The sequence below is a fragment of the Myotis yumanensis genome, unplaced genomic scaffold, assembly GCF_028538775.1.
Source record: "Myotis yumanensis isolate MYYU_CA2020_CCGP unplaced genomic scaffold, mMyoYum1.0.hap1 SCAF_1, whole genome shotgun sequence".
NCBI classification, from domain to species: Eukaryota; Metazoa; Chordata; class Mammalia; order Chiroptera; family Vespertilionidae; genus Myotis; species Myotis yumanensis.
Genome location: NW_027223752.1, coordinates 29,705,063 through 29,720,928, shown reverse-complemented (window position 1 = coordinate 29,720,928; position 15,866 = coordinate 29,705,063). Strand labels below are relative to the sequence as shown.

General features: G+C 54.8%; 1 protein-coding gene across 1 annotated transcript in view; it reads right to left on the bottom strand.

Annotated features, from left to right (window-relative positions):
- LTBP2 (latent transforming growth factor beta binding protein 2) overlaps positions 1-15,866 on the bottom strand; it is a 93,343-nt gene that overhangs the window by 22,186 nt on the left and 55,291 nt on the right. The window contains exons 9-16 of the mRNA XM_070416659.1: positions 13,269-13,343; positions 10,862-10,984; positions 7,515-7,679; positions 7,058-7,273; positions 5,948-5,967; positions 4,589-4,628; positions 3,768-3,881; positions 1,460-1,588 (exon numbers count right to left, since the gene is read on the bottom strand). Of these exons, the coding sequence (XP_070272760.1) occupies positions 1,460-1,588; positions 3,768-3,881; positions 4,589-4,628; positions 5,948-5,967; positions 7,058-7,273; positions 7,515-7,679; positions 10,862-10,984; positions 13,269-13,343 (882 nt within the window). The remainder of the gene's footprint in view (positions 1-1,459; positions 1,589-3,767; positions 3,882-4,588; positions 4,629-5,947; positions 5,968-7,057; positions 7,274-7,514; positions 7,680-10,861; positions 10,985-13,268; positions 13,344-15,866) is intronic.

Below are 15,866 nucleotides of genomic sequence, written 5' to 3'. Positions count from 1 at the left end.
GAGGAAGGCGGGGAGATCAGGGGAGCCTTTCTTTCTTTTATTTTATTGTCTAAAGTTTTTTTTTTTTTAATATATTTTATTGATTTTTTACAGAGAGGAAGGGAGAGAGATAGAGAGTTAGAAACATCGATGAGAGAGAAACATCGATCAGCTGCCTCCTGCACACCTCCTACTGGGGATGTGCCCGCAACCCAGGTACATGCCCTTGACCGGAATCGAACCTGGGACCTTTCAGTCCGCAGGCTGACGCTCTATCCACTGAGCCAAACCGGTTCTGGCTATTGTCTAAAGTTTTACATATGTCTCCTTTTTCCCCAACTGACCCCCCCAACCATTCTCCCTGCCCCACCCCACAAGCCCCCACCGCCCCAGTGCCTGTGTCCATTGGTTATGCTAATATGCATGCATACAAGTCCTTTGGTTGCACTCTAACCGCCCCCCCCACCACCTCCCCTGCCATTTGTCTCTGGATCTATTTTTGTTCATCAAATTATGTTGATCATTATATCCCACATAAGACTGAGATCATGTGATATTTATCTTTCTCCGACTGGCTTATTTTGCTTAGCATAATGCTCTCTAGTTCCATCCATGCTGTTGCAAATGGCAAAATTTCCTTCTTTTTTATAGCAGTGTAGTATTCCATTGTGTAGATGTACCACAGTTTTTAAATCCACTCATCTGCTGATGGGCACTTGGGTTGTTTCCAAATCTTAGCTATGGTAAATTGTGCTGCTGTGAACACAGGGGTGCATATATCCTTTCTGATTGGTGTTTCTAGGGGAGCCTTTCTTTGGGCATGTGCCAGCAACCTGCCCATGAGAAGGGCTGGGCAGGGGATGGAGCTGTGGGGCAAGGAGACGGTGAGGAAGCAGAGGAGGCTGGAGAGATGAAATATCTCTAAGGCTGGGAGCCATGAAGTCAGCCCTTTAGGCCCACTCAGGCACCAAGGGCTCCTCCCTGTCCCATGGCTCCCTCCCCAGTGGCCCCATGATCACTTCCTTTCTCCTTCAAGGCACAGTAGATGAGTCCCCTTTGTATAATAATATTAGGGGGCGGTCAGGCCAACACTTGATGCTTTGTCTTGGCCCCCAAACCTCTCTACCAGGGAGGGCCTTGGTGGAGACATTTATGAAGACAGACCTTGGTCCACCCTGCTAGATGGCCAGTTTGAGGGGTGAGCTGAACGCAGAGCTGAGGGCTCCGGGCACCTGTCTGGGGGCCCTGGGGTGGCTTCTCACACTCCTGGAGTCCTGGAGACTCGTCAGATGCTGCTCCCAGAAATTGGTCTCCCCAACGTTAAGGTCAGCTTTGTCCACAGGGTCTATGTTCCTCCTCAACCCACCAACCACACAGCACTGCTTGGGCCTTCTGCTACCTGGACAGCTGACTCTGCCCCCTAGCAGCCCTGCTCCTATCCACCCAGACACTGAGTGAGCCCGGACTCCCACGTGAATACCTGTGCAGTGGGTCTGGCTGGGGTGCAGCTGGTAGCCGGGGCTGCAGACGCATCTGTATCCATCCGGGAGGTTCACACAGGTCCCTGGGCCACAGATGTTGGTGGCTCCAGTGGCACATCTGTCAATATCTGTGGGAGACAGAGCAAAGCCGAAGTTATGGGGGCATAGGGGCGGGGCCACAGCAGTGGAACAGAGTGGGAAGAGTGTGGGGTCAGGGTACCTTGGCCTCAAAGGACCCACAGAAACCTCATCTCACCCTTAGTTGGGCCCTCCCACATCCACATGGCCTGTATAAGCTGCCCCTCCCCTCCCCGCACCTGCTCCCAGGGCCCTGAGACCCACCAGGACGGAGCTCTCAGTGCATCGCTCTGACCAAGATCAAGCAGATGCCAATGGCCCATGTCCCGAGTCCCCGCAGGGCCCGCCCTGCTGAGGTCTCCAGCCTAACCTTACCCTGAATACAGGCATGGCTCTCACAACAGTACCCAGGGATTCCCTTCCCTGGCAAGTCCTTCCCAGTGTCCCCTAGACAGACAGACAGGCTGACAGACAGATCCGGTGAGCAGGGTGCTGGGAAGAACTGCCAGGGAAAGCGGGGTGGGGCCTTGAATGCCACCTTGAGACATGTAAGCAAGGGGTCCTGCAAGGTGGGGTGTGATCAGAGCCGTCTCAGAAACACCACTCATCCTGCCATGCCAGCTTGCTCAGCAGCATGGGAAGGGAGGCACAGGGGCCCTTAGAAACCTGCTGAAACCATGTAAACAAGGACCACCGTGTGTGTGTGTGTGTGTGTGTGTGTGTGTGTGTGTGTGTGTGTGTGTGTTGGGGGGGGGAGGGTGAGAATGGGGTGGAAAGGGAGGAGACAGGTGCTGAATTCAGAAAGTTTGGAGACGCACCAGGACTCAGGGCGGAGGCTGCGTCGAGGGCAGACCCTGGCTTTTTTGAGTCGTGTCCTCAATACTAGAAAAGCGCCCAGCACTCAGCACATGCTGAATGGACAAAGCACTGACTGGACGAAGGATGCTTTCAGCCTCTGTGTCCGCCCGGATGTCTTCGTGGGAAGCCCCTACACCCTGGGCTCCCTGCCCGGCCCCCAGGGCATGGGCTGGGAAGTGGCCTGTGACGGTGCGCAGCGGGGCTTCACAGCGTTTGCTGAACTGGACTGAACTGAACATTCACACTGGCCTGTTTGCCAGGCTACCCTGTCGCTCACCTGGCTTCAAGTGTCAGCCTCGGGACTCGTGGGGACCCCCAGCCAGATTCTAAATGTCCTCCCCAAGGGGTGAGGTTGGGGGGTGACAGGGAAGATGGGGGGGTCAGGCACAAGGCTTTGGTGGTGGTTGGGGGATCCTGTCCCCCTTAGAGCTGCGGCTGAGCCTGGCCTGGCCTCTCCTGCCCCTCCCCTCTGCCTCCAGGCCCATTTTCTTCATCAGAGACTCTTGAGCTGAGCCCCTTCTCCCAGCTCATCTTGCTATCGGATGGAGGGGGGACGAGGAGCAGCCCACTGAGCCCAGAGGGGAGAGGGCCTGGGAGGGGCCATGGGGTGCCCTGGTTCCAGCCCAGGAAGACAAACCCCGACTCCACCCCACATGTTCTGGACTTTTCCATCAGGCTGCGGGGTCTCTCCCGTTGCCAGGGGAAATCCAGAAAGACCTGTCTCCGCCAAGGTGGCCTCAGTCTGTGAGGTTAAGAGCTCAGCAAACCTGGGCCCGTGTGAGGGCGCACACGACAGTGCACGTGAGCTCACACGTGTGCAGGGAGCAGCAGGTAACACTGGCCTTGCTTCTCTTGAGCCAAGTCCCCAAACAAAGAGCCTTGAGGAGGGCACATTCCAGAGCGAGGTGGATCTGCCAGGAATCTCCCCGCCCCGCACCCCCTCCATTGTAGCCCGAGGTGGAGGGGGGACACAGGCTCCCCGGCAGTTAAACAACCTTGAGAACCCGACCTTCCCGAAAGCCGCCCCTCCCATGGGCCGGAGGCCGCCCTCTGCCAGGACACTCAGATGACTCAGAGTCAACAGCCTGGAAGAGCCCGGCTTCCGGAGGCTCCCCATCCTCCAGGGGCCCCTGGGTTCTCCCGGAAGGGCTCTGAGTGAGACCCTCCCAAGGTGTCCCTTCTCTTTCCCCTTTCCGGCTGGACCCATGCACCAGACGCCAGGCGGGACTCCCACTAGGGCCCCCGTGGTCCTGTGAGATGAGCGGGGCTGAGCTGGGGGGGAGTGGCTGCAGACTGCGCGTTCATTTGGTGGAGAGGCCCCAGTGGGCTCTGGGCAGTCACACCCACACCTCCAGGGCCGGCTGCAGGTACCTGGGGGGCCCAGGGTCACCAGCACGTCGGTGGGGGGGGTCACTTGCTCTTCTTCCCGGGTCTCTAGACTCCCCTGTCCAGGCAGTGGTGGCGTTGGTCTTCCTGTGGCATCTCCTGTAGGGGGCAGGGAGAGGGGGAGCAGGTGGGCACAGCCCCTTGGCCAGCCGCCTTCCCCCCAGGACAGTGCTCCCTCCAGGCAGTGGCCCTGTGTGCCTCTCTGCTGTGCCAACTCCAAGAGCAAGGGGTGGAGCCTAGGGCGGGTCACCCCTCACCTCCTAGCCTCCTAGCCTCCTGAGGCCTGACCGGGACCCAAATAGAGTCGGAGAATCTGAGAGCTCATTGGGTCTTAGAGCCCGTCCAGTCTCACGCTCCATTTTGCTGGCGAGGAGACTGAGCTTGCAGAAAGGGCCCCTTGTCCAGGGCCACCTGGCTTCCTGGACACAGAGCCAAAGCCGGTCTCCTGGTTCCCACACCAGTGCTCTTCTCCTGTTTGCAAAGCGCTTTACAGTTCACAGAGCTCTGCCAGGAACATCCACATCTCGTCGGCCTTGGGAGGCAGCAGGGCAGGCGTTCTTGTCCGTTTTATAGTGAGGAAGCGGGGAGCCAGCTTTCTGACCTCGGAACAGTGCCCTGTCCCCAACCCCGGCTCCTGAGGTGTATGGATCCCCCGGAAAAGCATTCACATGTCACATTGTCATCCAAGACCCCATCTGATTTGAGGCCCATGTATCAGCTCCCATGTACCAACTCCACTACTGGACGAAGGTCTCTCCTTCCCTCCCTTCTCTGTGAGCTGGGAGCCAATAGGAGGAGGGACTCACCTGGGACCCAGGCAGGGACTTGGGTAACACTGGTTGTGACCTGCACGGAAATAAGAGAATGTTTCTCTGGGTTCGGCTGTCACCCCCATCACTCACTCCCTTCTCCCAGGCTTCCCATCCAACTCACTCACTCACTCACTTTTCGTTCATTCCTGGTATTAAGTTCTTACTACATGCTGGGCATTTTGCTAGGCACTTTATATCCACACCTTATTAATCTCAACTATCCTATCATAGTAGGTTGTAATGATTAAATGTATGTCATGTGCCAGCTCCGTGTCATCTCAGCAAGTATCATAGCCATGCTGTGATCTCAGAGACAGAAGCAGAAGCTCCAGGGGTTAACTAGCCTACCCAGTGTCACAGGGCCAGTGTGGTGAAGCGGGATCCGGGCCACACCTGCTGTCCCTCCCCACAGCCCACGGGCAGAGGTAGATAAGCCATGGGGAACCAGGAGGGGAGATGGCAGAGGAGAACAGAGGACCAGGAGCGTGGCTCGGGACTGTGAGGACTTGGAAGTGGAACTTTGGTCTGGGAAGACAACACGTGGTTCTCCAGAGAGAGAAGAAACTCATTAGAAAAAGTGTTTGGGTCAGTGGTTGAGCATTGATCTGTGAACCAGGAGGTCACGGCTCCATTCCCAGTCAGGATCAATGATTCTCTCTCATAATTGATATTTCTATCTCTCCCTTCCTCTCTGAAATCAATAAAAATGTTTTTTTTTAAAAAAAAATAAGTAAAAAGTGTTTGGGGACAGTCAGGTATGCAGGTTGGAGGGGCAGGGGACAGGGGAGGGATTGGCAGGCTGGCGAGGGAAGAAGCAGATTCATTCTTCTGGAATGGTTTTCTAGGAGGACGCTCAGTTCTTACAGGGGACTGCTGGGCTCAGGGAAGGAGGTGGGATCCCCGTTTCTCAGTGAAGTGGTTTGAGGCTATCCACAGCTCTGCCTCTACTTCCCCACGAGCCACTCACAGAGGAGACCTTGAGATTTAAGCAAATCAAGCTCAGAAAATGCCAAATCTGAAATTCATCTAGAACCAGTTCTAGACCTCATCTGCTTGAGTGACAGCCAGAACTATCAGGTCACGTGCCTACTTCCTTTCTGAAGGGGGCCCCAGACCGGCCCAAGTGAAAAAGCATCGAAGCTACTTGATAAACAGCAGCTATTATTACTTCCTTTAGGATAAAACTGGGTCCTCGGATCCACCCTCCACTCCAGCCTCTCTCCAAGTAAGATCCTGCATATACTACGTCCTTCTCCCTTTCCTCCCTCACAGGACACTGCCCCATGGCTTTGGCGGCTACCAGGTCCCCCTCTGCCACCCTTGCCCAATTCCCTGGTGAGAAGACCCACTCACCTGGCCAGCCTGAGAGTCACCTGGGAAGAAAAGGTGAGAACGTGAGCTCAGGGAGGGTAGTCTGGCCGCCTTCTCCCCTCCACCCACGGCCAGGGCTGGTTCCACCTGTGATCTCCTGACCTTGTCCCCAGAAGTCAGTAGTGGAGAGAGCTCAGACTCTTATGTCTGACTCTGCCCCTCCCGCCCCACTGGGACTGGCCACCACAGACCCCAGAATCCCAGATCTGGAGGGTCTACAAGGTGTGTCACTTGGTGAGAGGAAGCCTCCTAGTTCCCTCCAAGGCCTCCTGTGATGGGAGTCCCACCCGACCTGGGCCAGGCCACCCTGTGGTCCTAGCTGTAACCCTCCTGCCTCCCAAGCTTGTCAGTCACACCAGGTCGCTCTGCCCCTCCCCCTCACCAGGGGAACAGTTCTAGGGAGGAAAGGAGTTGGTCCTCCCTTAGTCAGGGTCCAGTTCCCATGATGACTAGGGCTCTGTCCTGACTTCCCTCTCTGTCTGCTACAGATTCCTGGAGAAATTTTGGCCATCACATAGTTCTCCTGGTCCTGCTATGACCTTGGCCTCCTGCACTCTGTGTTACCAGTAACTTGGGCATGCCTTCTGCCTGGTTTCCCAGGGCACCTGCCAGGGGTGCTTCAAGCCCAGCCTCCCAGCCCCTTGCCTTCTGGGCCCAAGGCAGTTGAGCTGGAGTTCATGCTCTGACTCTGAGGCGAGGGTTGGGGATCGAGAGCACCCAGACTCCCCAGGATCCACCCGCCGGCTCTTCAGGCCTTGAAGCCAGCACCAGCCTCAGAAGCTGCATGGCCAGGGGCAGGGGATGGGAAGACTGAGGAGCTGGGGTGGGGCTGCTGGTGACCTCTCCCACCCCCACCAGCAACTCCCTGGGATGTGGGCACCTCTTGACCCCATAGGGGAGACGAAGTGGGTGAGGCCTCATGCCAGGCCAGGAGAGCAGGGTCCCAGCGCTGGGTGCTGCTGCTCCAAAGTCCCTTTCCTAAGACTCCAGAGATGGATGCCAGGCACCCAGGATAATCTCCCAGTGGCTCTTTGAGGTGCTGCAATCCAAGGGGAAGGGGAACCCCCCATGCATCTCCCCCAACCCAGATACCCTTGTCAGGAATGGTCCCGGCCTCCAGCCAGGTGCTGGTGGCCGCCCGGAGTGGCTGCCTCTCCGCTGGTCTGGACAGGGTCCCACTGGTCTTCTGCCCGTGCTCCCTCGAGGGCCTGGCCAGTTCCTCCTCCTCGGCTTTCCTCATGGTCAGGCGGATGTCTGAGCTCGAGTAGGTGTAGCCATGGCCGGCGGGGCAGATCTCCCTGAAGGCCTCTATAAGGTCAATGGTCAGAGACTCACTGAAGATGCTGTCCCTGCAGGGACCCAGGGCCCTCCCTCCCTCCCCTCCCTTGGGGAGACAAGGCTACTGCAGCAGCAAGGAGGGAGGGGCCCCATGTTGGTTAAGGAGTTGAGCAGGAAGGAAGACTAGGGTCTTCTGGCTTAAGGTTAGGTCCAGGTGGGGGAAAATGGCGACTGCTTATAGGAAGCTTGAGAGGGGGGGACAGAGGGTTACCTGTGCCAGGCAGGGGGCATTTCTCACACTTGCTGCCCCATGCTTTGCCCACTCGGCTGCAGCAGCATATCTGCTTGGTGATCCTCTGGGTCAGAGGCAGGGTGCAGGTGCCTGGCCCCAGGGACCGGTAGCACAGCCCCTGCTGCATGGAGACAGCCTTGTCCGCTGAAACAGACAGAGCAGGTGGGGATGGGCCGGTGGCCAGGGGGAGGGGAAAGCAGAGGCAAGAGGGCAGATGATGGAGGAGTGGCTGGTCGTGCCCTCGGGTTGGCCTGGCCTGCCTCACAGTCTGGGAGTTTGGGGCCCTGAAAATGCTCACAAGAATGTTAGGAAGAATAGCTGTAGTGGAATGCTTCAGCACCTCCTCATGTTACCTGTTGGAGGGGACCCTGACTCCTGCCCACACGGAGAACCTGTTTACAAGTGCTGAGCTACAAGTGTTTACCAAAGCCCAACATGGCCTGGGGTTGAGTGGGGAGCAGTGTGCTCTGAGGGCCACAGTCTCCTTGGGGAGATGAGAGGAGGTGAGGACCAAAGGCCTGATGGGGAGCTTTCAGGGCAGGGACACTGTCCTCTTTGGAACCAGGCACACTGCACAGCATCTGATGGATTGATGGGTGGCTAGATCCATGAATCAATCCAGTGGGCCACAGTGAGGGTGAGCTAGGCTGGGTTTTAATAATAACAATGCCACTACCATTGTTCCCTTGCTTGTGCTTTTAAAAAAAAAAAAAATATATATATATATATATATACATATATTATTGACTTCAGAGAGGAAGGGAGAGGGAGAGAGAGAGAAACATCAATGATCAGAGAGAATCATTGATCAGCCGCCTCCTGCACACCCCTCACCGGGGATCGAGCCCATAATCCAGGCATGTGCCCTGACCGACAATCAAACCATGACCTCCTGGTTCATAGGTTGATAGCCAACCACTGAGTCACACCGGTCAGGCTCCTTGATTGTACTTTGATAGTAAATATTATAGACTATTCTCTTATAAATTACCTCAAAGGAAGACGCCTCATTGGAAGAGACGGAAATCTCCAGAGGGACAGATGAGGGGAAAGGGTGGGGTGAAGAGGGCAACACTCAAAGTTGAGGAATTGATGATTCTGGGAGTCCTGGTCAGGACTCTACAGCCCAAGTTCAACTCCCTGGCCCACCATGAGCTACATGACCTCCTGGGTCTAATCTCCTTCATGCTAAGGGCGATGGGTGGTGGATGCGTGTATTTCTGCCTGTCCCTCATACTCTGGTAACAGCATCCTGGTTTTCCTGTGGGATCCACCCTTTATTCCCTCAGTCTTGGTCCCCACTTCCTGGTTGAAGGAGTACAGTCCATATCCCTCTCATAGTGATTGAATCAGGGAGGGCACTTGATAAGTAGGCCCATGATGTTAATTAGCTTTGGGACTTTCCCAGGAGATGCTTCTTATGTTCCTATTTATTGTTGTTGTTGAGTTTCACGGGTGGGAGGTTATAGGCCTAGAGCAGCCGTGGGCAAACTAAGGCCCGGGGGCCGGATCCGGCCTGTTAGAAATGAATAAAACTAAAAAAAAAAAAAAAAAAAAAAAAAGACCGTACCCTTTTATGTAATGATGTTTACTTTGAATTTATATTAGTTCACACAAACACTCCATCCATGCTTTTGTTCCGGCCCTCCGGTCCAGTTTAAGAACCCATTGTGGCCCTCGAGTCAAAAAGTTTGCCTACCCCTGGCCTAGAGTGTCTGGTGGGTACCTTTGAAGGAATAAGAAATCAACACGGAAGGAAGAGAGCAAGAGCCATCCTAATGACACTGCGGGTGCCCGGATCCAGCCGGGCCTGCGGCACCCCTACCTCTGACCTCCTAGTTGTGTGGATCAATGAATTCTTTTTGCTTACAGTGGTTTGAGTTGGGTTTCTGTACACATGTCAGTTATTAGTCCGCTCATGAACCATGGTCTCCAGGTTCAGTCTCTGCCTCCAGCAGCCACTTCCCTGGGGCTACTGTAGGGAAGGGCTTGGTCCCTTCGAGGTGACACAGCTGGCAACATCAGGAGGCTGCCCAGCCAGAGGGCCCTTGTAGCTGTTCCACTAGCCCTGGTCAGGTGCCAGGAAGGAGGGCAAAGCTCAGAAATGAAGGGAGAGAAACTTAGTGCCTCCCCTGCCCCACTTCATGGATATGAGTCATCAGAGGAGGCTGGATGGGGTAACACTAAGGGGGGAGAGGGAGAACACGCAAGGGCCATCTCTGCTCCCTGCATTAAGGCTCTCTTTTTGGCACGAATATGTCACCTCTGACATTAAATATACCTGCCTAATAAAAGTGCAGGTGGGGTGGGGTGGGGAGGAGAAGAACTGTATCCCCTCAAGGCCTTGGTTGCCTGTCTCTGTCACCATGAGGTCTTCTGAGAGTGGCCTGACATATCCTCCCCACCCCGGGCCCCTCACTCCCTGGGTGTCCCCTCTCAAGGCTTTGACTGTCTCTTCTCCCTGTGGAGACACACACTGTGAGCTGAGTAATTCCCTGCACACGGGCGCTCCCTCTGGGTGGCGCTGGAGTTGTGTTCATTCTGTGGTCTCCTCCGACCTAGTGCCTGGCCGCTTGCAGACTGAGGGCTCAGCCAGCTACAGGGAGCTCTGCTGAGCCGGTGGCCAACCTGACCCGGGCTGTCACTTGGCAGAGGCCAGTCAGTACTGGTTTTACTCAGTTCTGGTCAGGCCTCCCTGCCCCAGGAAAGCCCCGTCCGGACCGCGGCGTCAGCTCTGCCATCTGAGAGGGATTGTCAGCCTGGGCCTCTCCCCGCTGGAAACCACAGAGGTCACTGGAAACAGCTGCCCGGGCGCACACGCACGCACACACGGACACGATGCCAATAGGACTCGTGACACGTACGTGTTCACAGATGCAGAGACACATGCGGAACCAAGGGGACCACAGGGCTGTGGAAAGGCCTGGGGCTGGCCGCAGGGGCATTCATGCTGCGGAGAGGCCCCCTCTGAAAGGTCTGCTGCTAAGCTCAGGCGCCGAAGAGGCAGCCTCTGCTCAGCCAGATGTTAGAACAGAGGCAACACACATCCCCCAAAGTAAATGAGGCCAAAGACGGAACCGGAGCAGAAAATCCCGAACTGCAAAGTCCCAAGAAATGCCTAAAGCCGAAGTGAAGTAGCAGCTGTCTGTCCCGCAGGAGGGGACGGACCCGTTTTGTATGCTGGGCCCAATTCCAGGTTGGGTAGCAGCCGCTGGGCCGTGGGAAGGGGTCTGGGGGGAACTTCTGCTCTGGGCCTGGCCCGTGAACCCCAAGGGTCCCATCTCGCCTCCCAGTGTCCCCCGCCCCCGCTCCCCACCCGCACTCACACACGCAGCGGCTCCTTGAGGGATCCAGCATGAGGCCGGGCCTGCAGGTGCACAGGTAGCTGCCCCTGGTGTTCACGCACTCCGAGTCCCTGCACAGGCCCAGGGTCAGGCACTCGTTGATATCTGCAGGGTTGGAGGAGATGACCATGGACCCGCCCCATGAGGCCTGATGGAGGGAAGGGCTGGGGCAGAGATCTTCAAATACTTTCTCCAAGGAAAGGGACCACAATAAGAGAGCTGCCCTTTATTGAGTTGCTCCCTCCCTCTGTGCCTGACTTTCCCATCTGTAAAATGGGGTTAATGAGAGTAACTACCAGATAGGCTCCAATAGGAGGACAAAACACACTAAAAATGGCAAATCACTTGGTCCTGTAGCTGGTAATAATGATCATAATATTAAGAGCTAATGTGTACTGAGCGCCTCTTCTGTGCCCGGTGCTTTACATGTGGCACCTCATTTAATTTCACAAACAATTTCAACCAAATAGGTCCACATGTCCTCATCTTATAGGTGGGGAAACGGACGCTCTGGGAATAACTTGCCCAAATCCACTCAGCTAGTACGTGGCATGCTGGGATGCAAACAGGGGACGCGGATAAGGGGACAGCTGGGTTGGAGGGTGGAGATGGGGCTTCCCAGTCCCTCCTGTTCAGCCTGCCTTGAGAGACCCGGAAGCAGCTCCCAGGCCCAAGTCTGGGGAACAGGCACGCAGGGAGCTGCAGGATGGAGGTACCGACCAGGGGGAGGAGGCAGGTGCTGTGCAATCGTTTAGGTGTCTGTCTCCACCTGGGGCAGCAGCCATGTCTAAGCCATCCCTGTGTACTAGCACCTGGCACAATGTATGCAGCTCAGAGTAGCACCCCAAAATTACCCCGTGGGAGTAGGAGAGAAGGATGGAGAGAGAGCGGAGGTGGCACACCTGGGTGCAGAGTTGCGGGGGGGGGGGGGGTCCCTTCGCCGACTTGGAGACCACCACCCCAGACTCAGGAAGGGGGAGGTTTCAGGGGCAGGGCTTCCGGGGGAGGGCCCCTGAGCACCGTGTACCCCGGGGCTCAGTGGCTGGAGAGCGGAGCTCACCTGAGATTCTGGAAATAAACTCACCTTCCCCGGGCTGGGAAACCACTGCACACATTTAGGGATGAACAGCCTTTCCGCACCCTCCAAGGGCAAAGCTACAGACATCTCTCCCCACCACTGTCCACCAGGCTCTCCGCCCACTGCCCCCGAGGGAGGCGGACCCTGGGCTGGGCTGAGCTGGGTCAGACATCTGCCCTTGTGCCTGGTACAAGCCCCTTTTCTTATCCACAGGCCAGAAATCGCCTCTGGGGCCTGGCACCCCACAGGCAGGTAGCCCTGCCACCCCGGGGCGTCCTCAGGCACCACCCCCCTGAGGCAGCCTCCAGGGGGAAGGCACCTAGGAGGCCACCGGGGTCGAGCCCTGGTCTCTCACCCAGCTTCACCCAAAGTAGCCAGACAGACGGCGGTACGTCCAAGGCAGCTCCCCTTTGGGAAGCTTGGTTCCTTGCTGACCTCCGGGCCCCAGAAGCCTCTCACGGCTGAAAGGCCCGCTCCTGTCACACCCACTGCCCGGCTCACAGCCGACAGGGCTCCTCACTCAGAGCCTGAGCTGCTGAGCGGCAGCTGCCTCCCTGGTGAAGCCTCGGGACCCCTCGGTCCCGGTCCCACTGCCCACCCACTGGGATCCCCTGCAGAAGCCATAGCTGAGCCCCGCTCCCACCCTCTGTCCCAAGGTGCCCCTGGGCCTGGCTGCTCAGGCGCTTTCCAATGCAGAGCACCCTGGGCCTCAGCTGGCCTTACAGAGCCGGTCAGCCAGGCCAGCCCAGCAGGGCCAGGGGTGTGCTTCATGGTCCCCTCTCCTCCATCTGTGCCTCCTCCCCACCCCTACTCTCCACCCCCACCCCCGCCCGGCTGTGGGTTGAGGCAGGCGAAGCCCTGAGGGTGCTTGTTGGGCAACGTGCACAGTGGTGTCTGCTAACTCAGGCGGACCTGGTCTCCCACCCTGGAGTCCAAAGTCTTCCCATCCAGGGAGGTCAGCCCGAGAGGCGAGTGGATGTTGGGGACGTGGGGTGGCACCCTCAGATATGGCATCACACATTCCATAGAGGCACCTGGCCCAGGTCCGGGAGAGGGTGGGTAGAGATGGGGAGGGAGGGATGGGCTTGGCTGCAGGTCCTTTCTCAGGGTGACCTATCCCATCCCCCGACTTCCTTAGGCCTCTGGAACTAGCAAACCCCAAAGCTTCCCCACGCTGGGGTCTAGAGTTCCCTGAGGGAGACCACGCAGGCAGCGTCCACCGACGATGCAGGTGGGTAGAGGTGTTCCTGCATCCTCAGGCCTCCATCACTTCCCTTCCCCGAGCCCAGCTGTGGCCCTGGTCATCCTTACCTTGGCAGTGAGTGAGGTTTAGTCTCTTGTACCCCTGGGGACACTCCAGCTGGCCATTTTCAATCACTGGAGAGGCTGAGGAGGGAAGGTTCAGACAGGTCTCAGTGAGGGCCCTTGGGTTCCTTTGTCACCCACGCTGGGAGGTGGGGTGCAGTCTGGGTGTCCAGCTGTGTCTCCTTAGCTGAAATCCCTGCCCTGGCTCCCACCAGGCTACTCTCTGTCCACCTTGCTCTTCATAAAAGTGATACTAAGTCACTATATATTTTGCATATGATTATATTACAGATCATATATATTACTCTATCAGTGTAATACAATATCACATATAATTGAACACTTTTATCACTTTTTTTAAAACTTTTAGTTTTGAAGTAATTCTAGGTTTGCAGGAAGTTGCAAAAAAAATAGTCCCTGAGGATCCATCACCCAGTTTCTCCTAATGAGTACATCTTACATAATTATAGTTGTTTTACTGGTGTTTTTTAAAAAATATTTTTTATTGATTTTTAGAGAGAGAAGTAGGAAGAGGGAGGAGAGAGAGAGAGAGAGAGAGAGAGAGAGAGAAACATCGATGTGAGAGAGAAACATTGATCAGCTGCCTCCTGCATGCCCCCTACCAGGGAACAAATCCAAAATCCAGGCATGTACCCTGCCCGGGAATCAAACCAACGACCTTTCAGTGCACGGGACAACACCCAACCAACCGAGCCACACCAGCCAGGGCTGTTTCACTATTTTTTAAACATCTGGATACAATTCACACCCCGGCTAAGATCGGTCTATTTTGATACTTGGTTTAGCTGACAAAGTATCCTAGATCAAGAGGGAAGAAACTCATTAGTGACTGCACTTATAAAACCATGACATTTATTTCTCACTCACATTTACCAATCATGCGATGCTGTTGAAATCTGGCTAGTAAAATTCCATCTGCCCATAGGGAGGTCAGTTACTTGTTCTTACAAATTAAATTCTAAGTTAGAAAATTCCAGCTTTCAAGTTTTTCAAGTGTGCAAATGGAGATGGTTTACAGCATCCCATAATAAGGAAATAATTCGCAGTGTTTCGGTGTTGGTACATCTCCTGCCTTGATTTCACAACATTCCCTTTTACTTTATAGAGAAATTTAAAACTTTTTAATTAAAAAAACACACACAGGGAAAAGTCTCCATTACTTTGGAGGGACAGACTAGTATGTCGACATTGCTGAAAAGCTCTAGCAGGGAGCATACTACCGACAGCCATCTGTCATCACAGAAAAAGGCAGCAAATATAGAATATCCATATTTTTGTGTTTTTTTTTTTTAACAAAGAGTAGTTCATCTTTAAGCCTGACACTTCCTCTGCCAAGAAAGACATAGCCAGCAGTTCTCAAAGGGCTCGAGGGATTTTCACAGACACTATTCCAACACAAAGTTCCATAAAGATACCATCGGACTTCGAAGGTCTTGTTTTGTAAAGCTGACTGCGTGATGACTTCCCAGAGCAATTTGTCTCCTGGCTTTGACTCGTTTGCAGCAATAGCTGGCCCATGAAGTCTGCCGTGGAGGAATTTTACATCCAGTCCTCTCCATCGCTGTCACCTTACTAGTCACAACAGCAGTGGCTAAACTTCCAGAGCTGTTTAGTAAAGCTCATTTTTATTCAAGAAGTCACTTACTGTTGAGATTATATGTCCTCTGGTACATCCTTTCTTTAATGGCTTACAAAAGGATAGTTCTTGCCCTGGCCGGGTGGCTCTGTTGGTTGGAGTGTCATCCCATGTACCAAAAGGTTGTGGGTTCAATTCCCGGTCAGGGCACATACCCAGGTGTGGGTTCAATCCTCAGTTGGGGTACATACCAGAGGCAACCAATCTATGTTTCTCTCTTCTCTTCTCTCTCTCTCTCTCTCTCTCTCTCTCTCTCTCTCTCAAAAATCAGTAGACATATTCTCTGGTGAGGATTTAAAAAAAGATAGTTTTTTATATATTTTATTATGGAAATAGATCCTTGCAAATACCAAGAGACGGGTATACCTGTACAGCAAAGTTTGAATGGCTCGTTTTTGTAATCAAGACAGTTTGACTCCTGTCATTAGCTGCTATCTCTGGGCACATTATACACTCAAGGCAAGGTCAGAAGAACAATGTATATAACTAAAGCGCCATGGCCTTCTTCATCATTTGGAGCCCGGGCTCCACTTGGGGAGGGTTGCTGGTTAAAACTAGACGACATAATAGAACACCCGTGAGCCGAGCATTGCTGTATGTTGTGTGTTGTGCTATGCCAGGCAAACACGAGTGCACCACCCTTTCTGGGGACCCCACTCGTCCCTGCACTGTGTGTGCCAAACATGACCGCTAACCATCTGATATACGGATCAAGTGAGGACATAAATGAGTAAAGCTTCGTTCTTTAAGATAAAAAGGATGTGGATATAAGTTGTAATATTTGTGCCTGCTGTGGGAGGTCTTGCTCAGGGTTTGCATGTTGCTCCACCGTGGGGGCTAGGCTCAGCCTAAAGCGCTTGAGCTGTGTGACTCATAGTGAGCAGGGAGGGCAGGTATCACCACCCCGGACACCCACCCCGGCACCCGCCCCAGGCACGCCTCTCAAG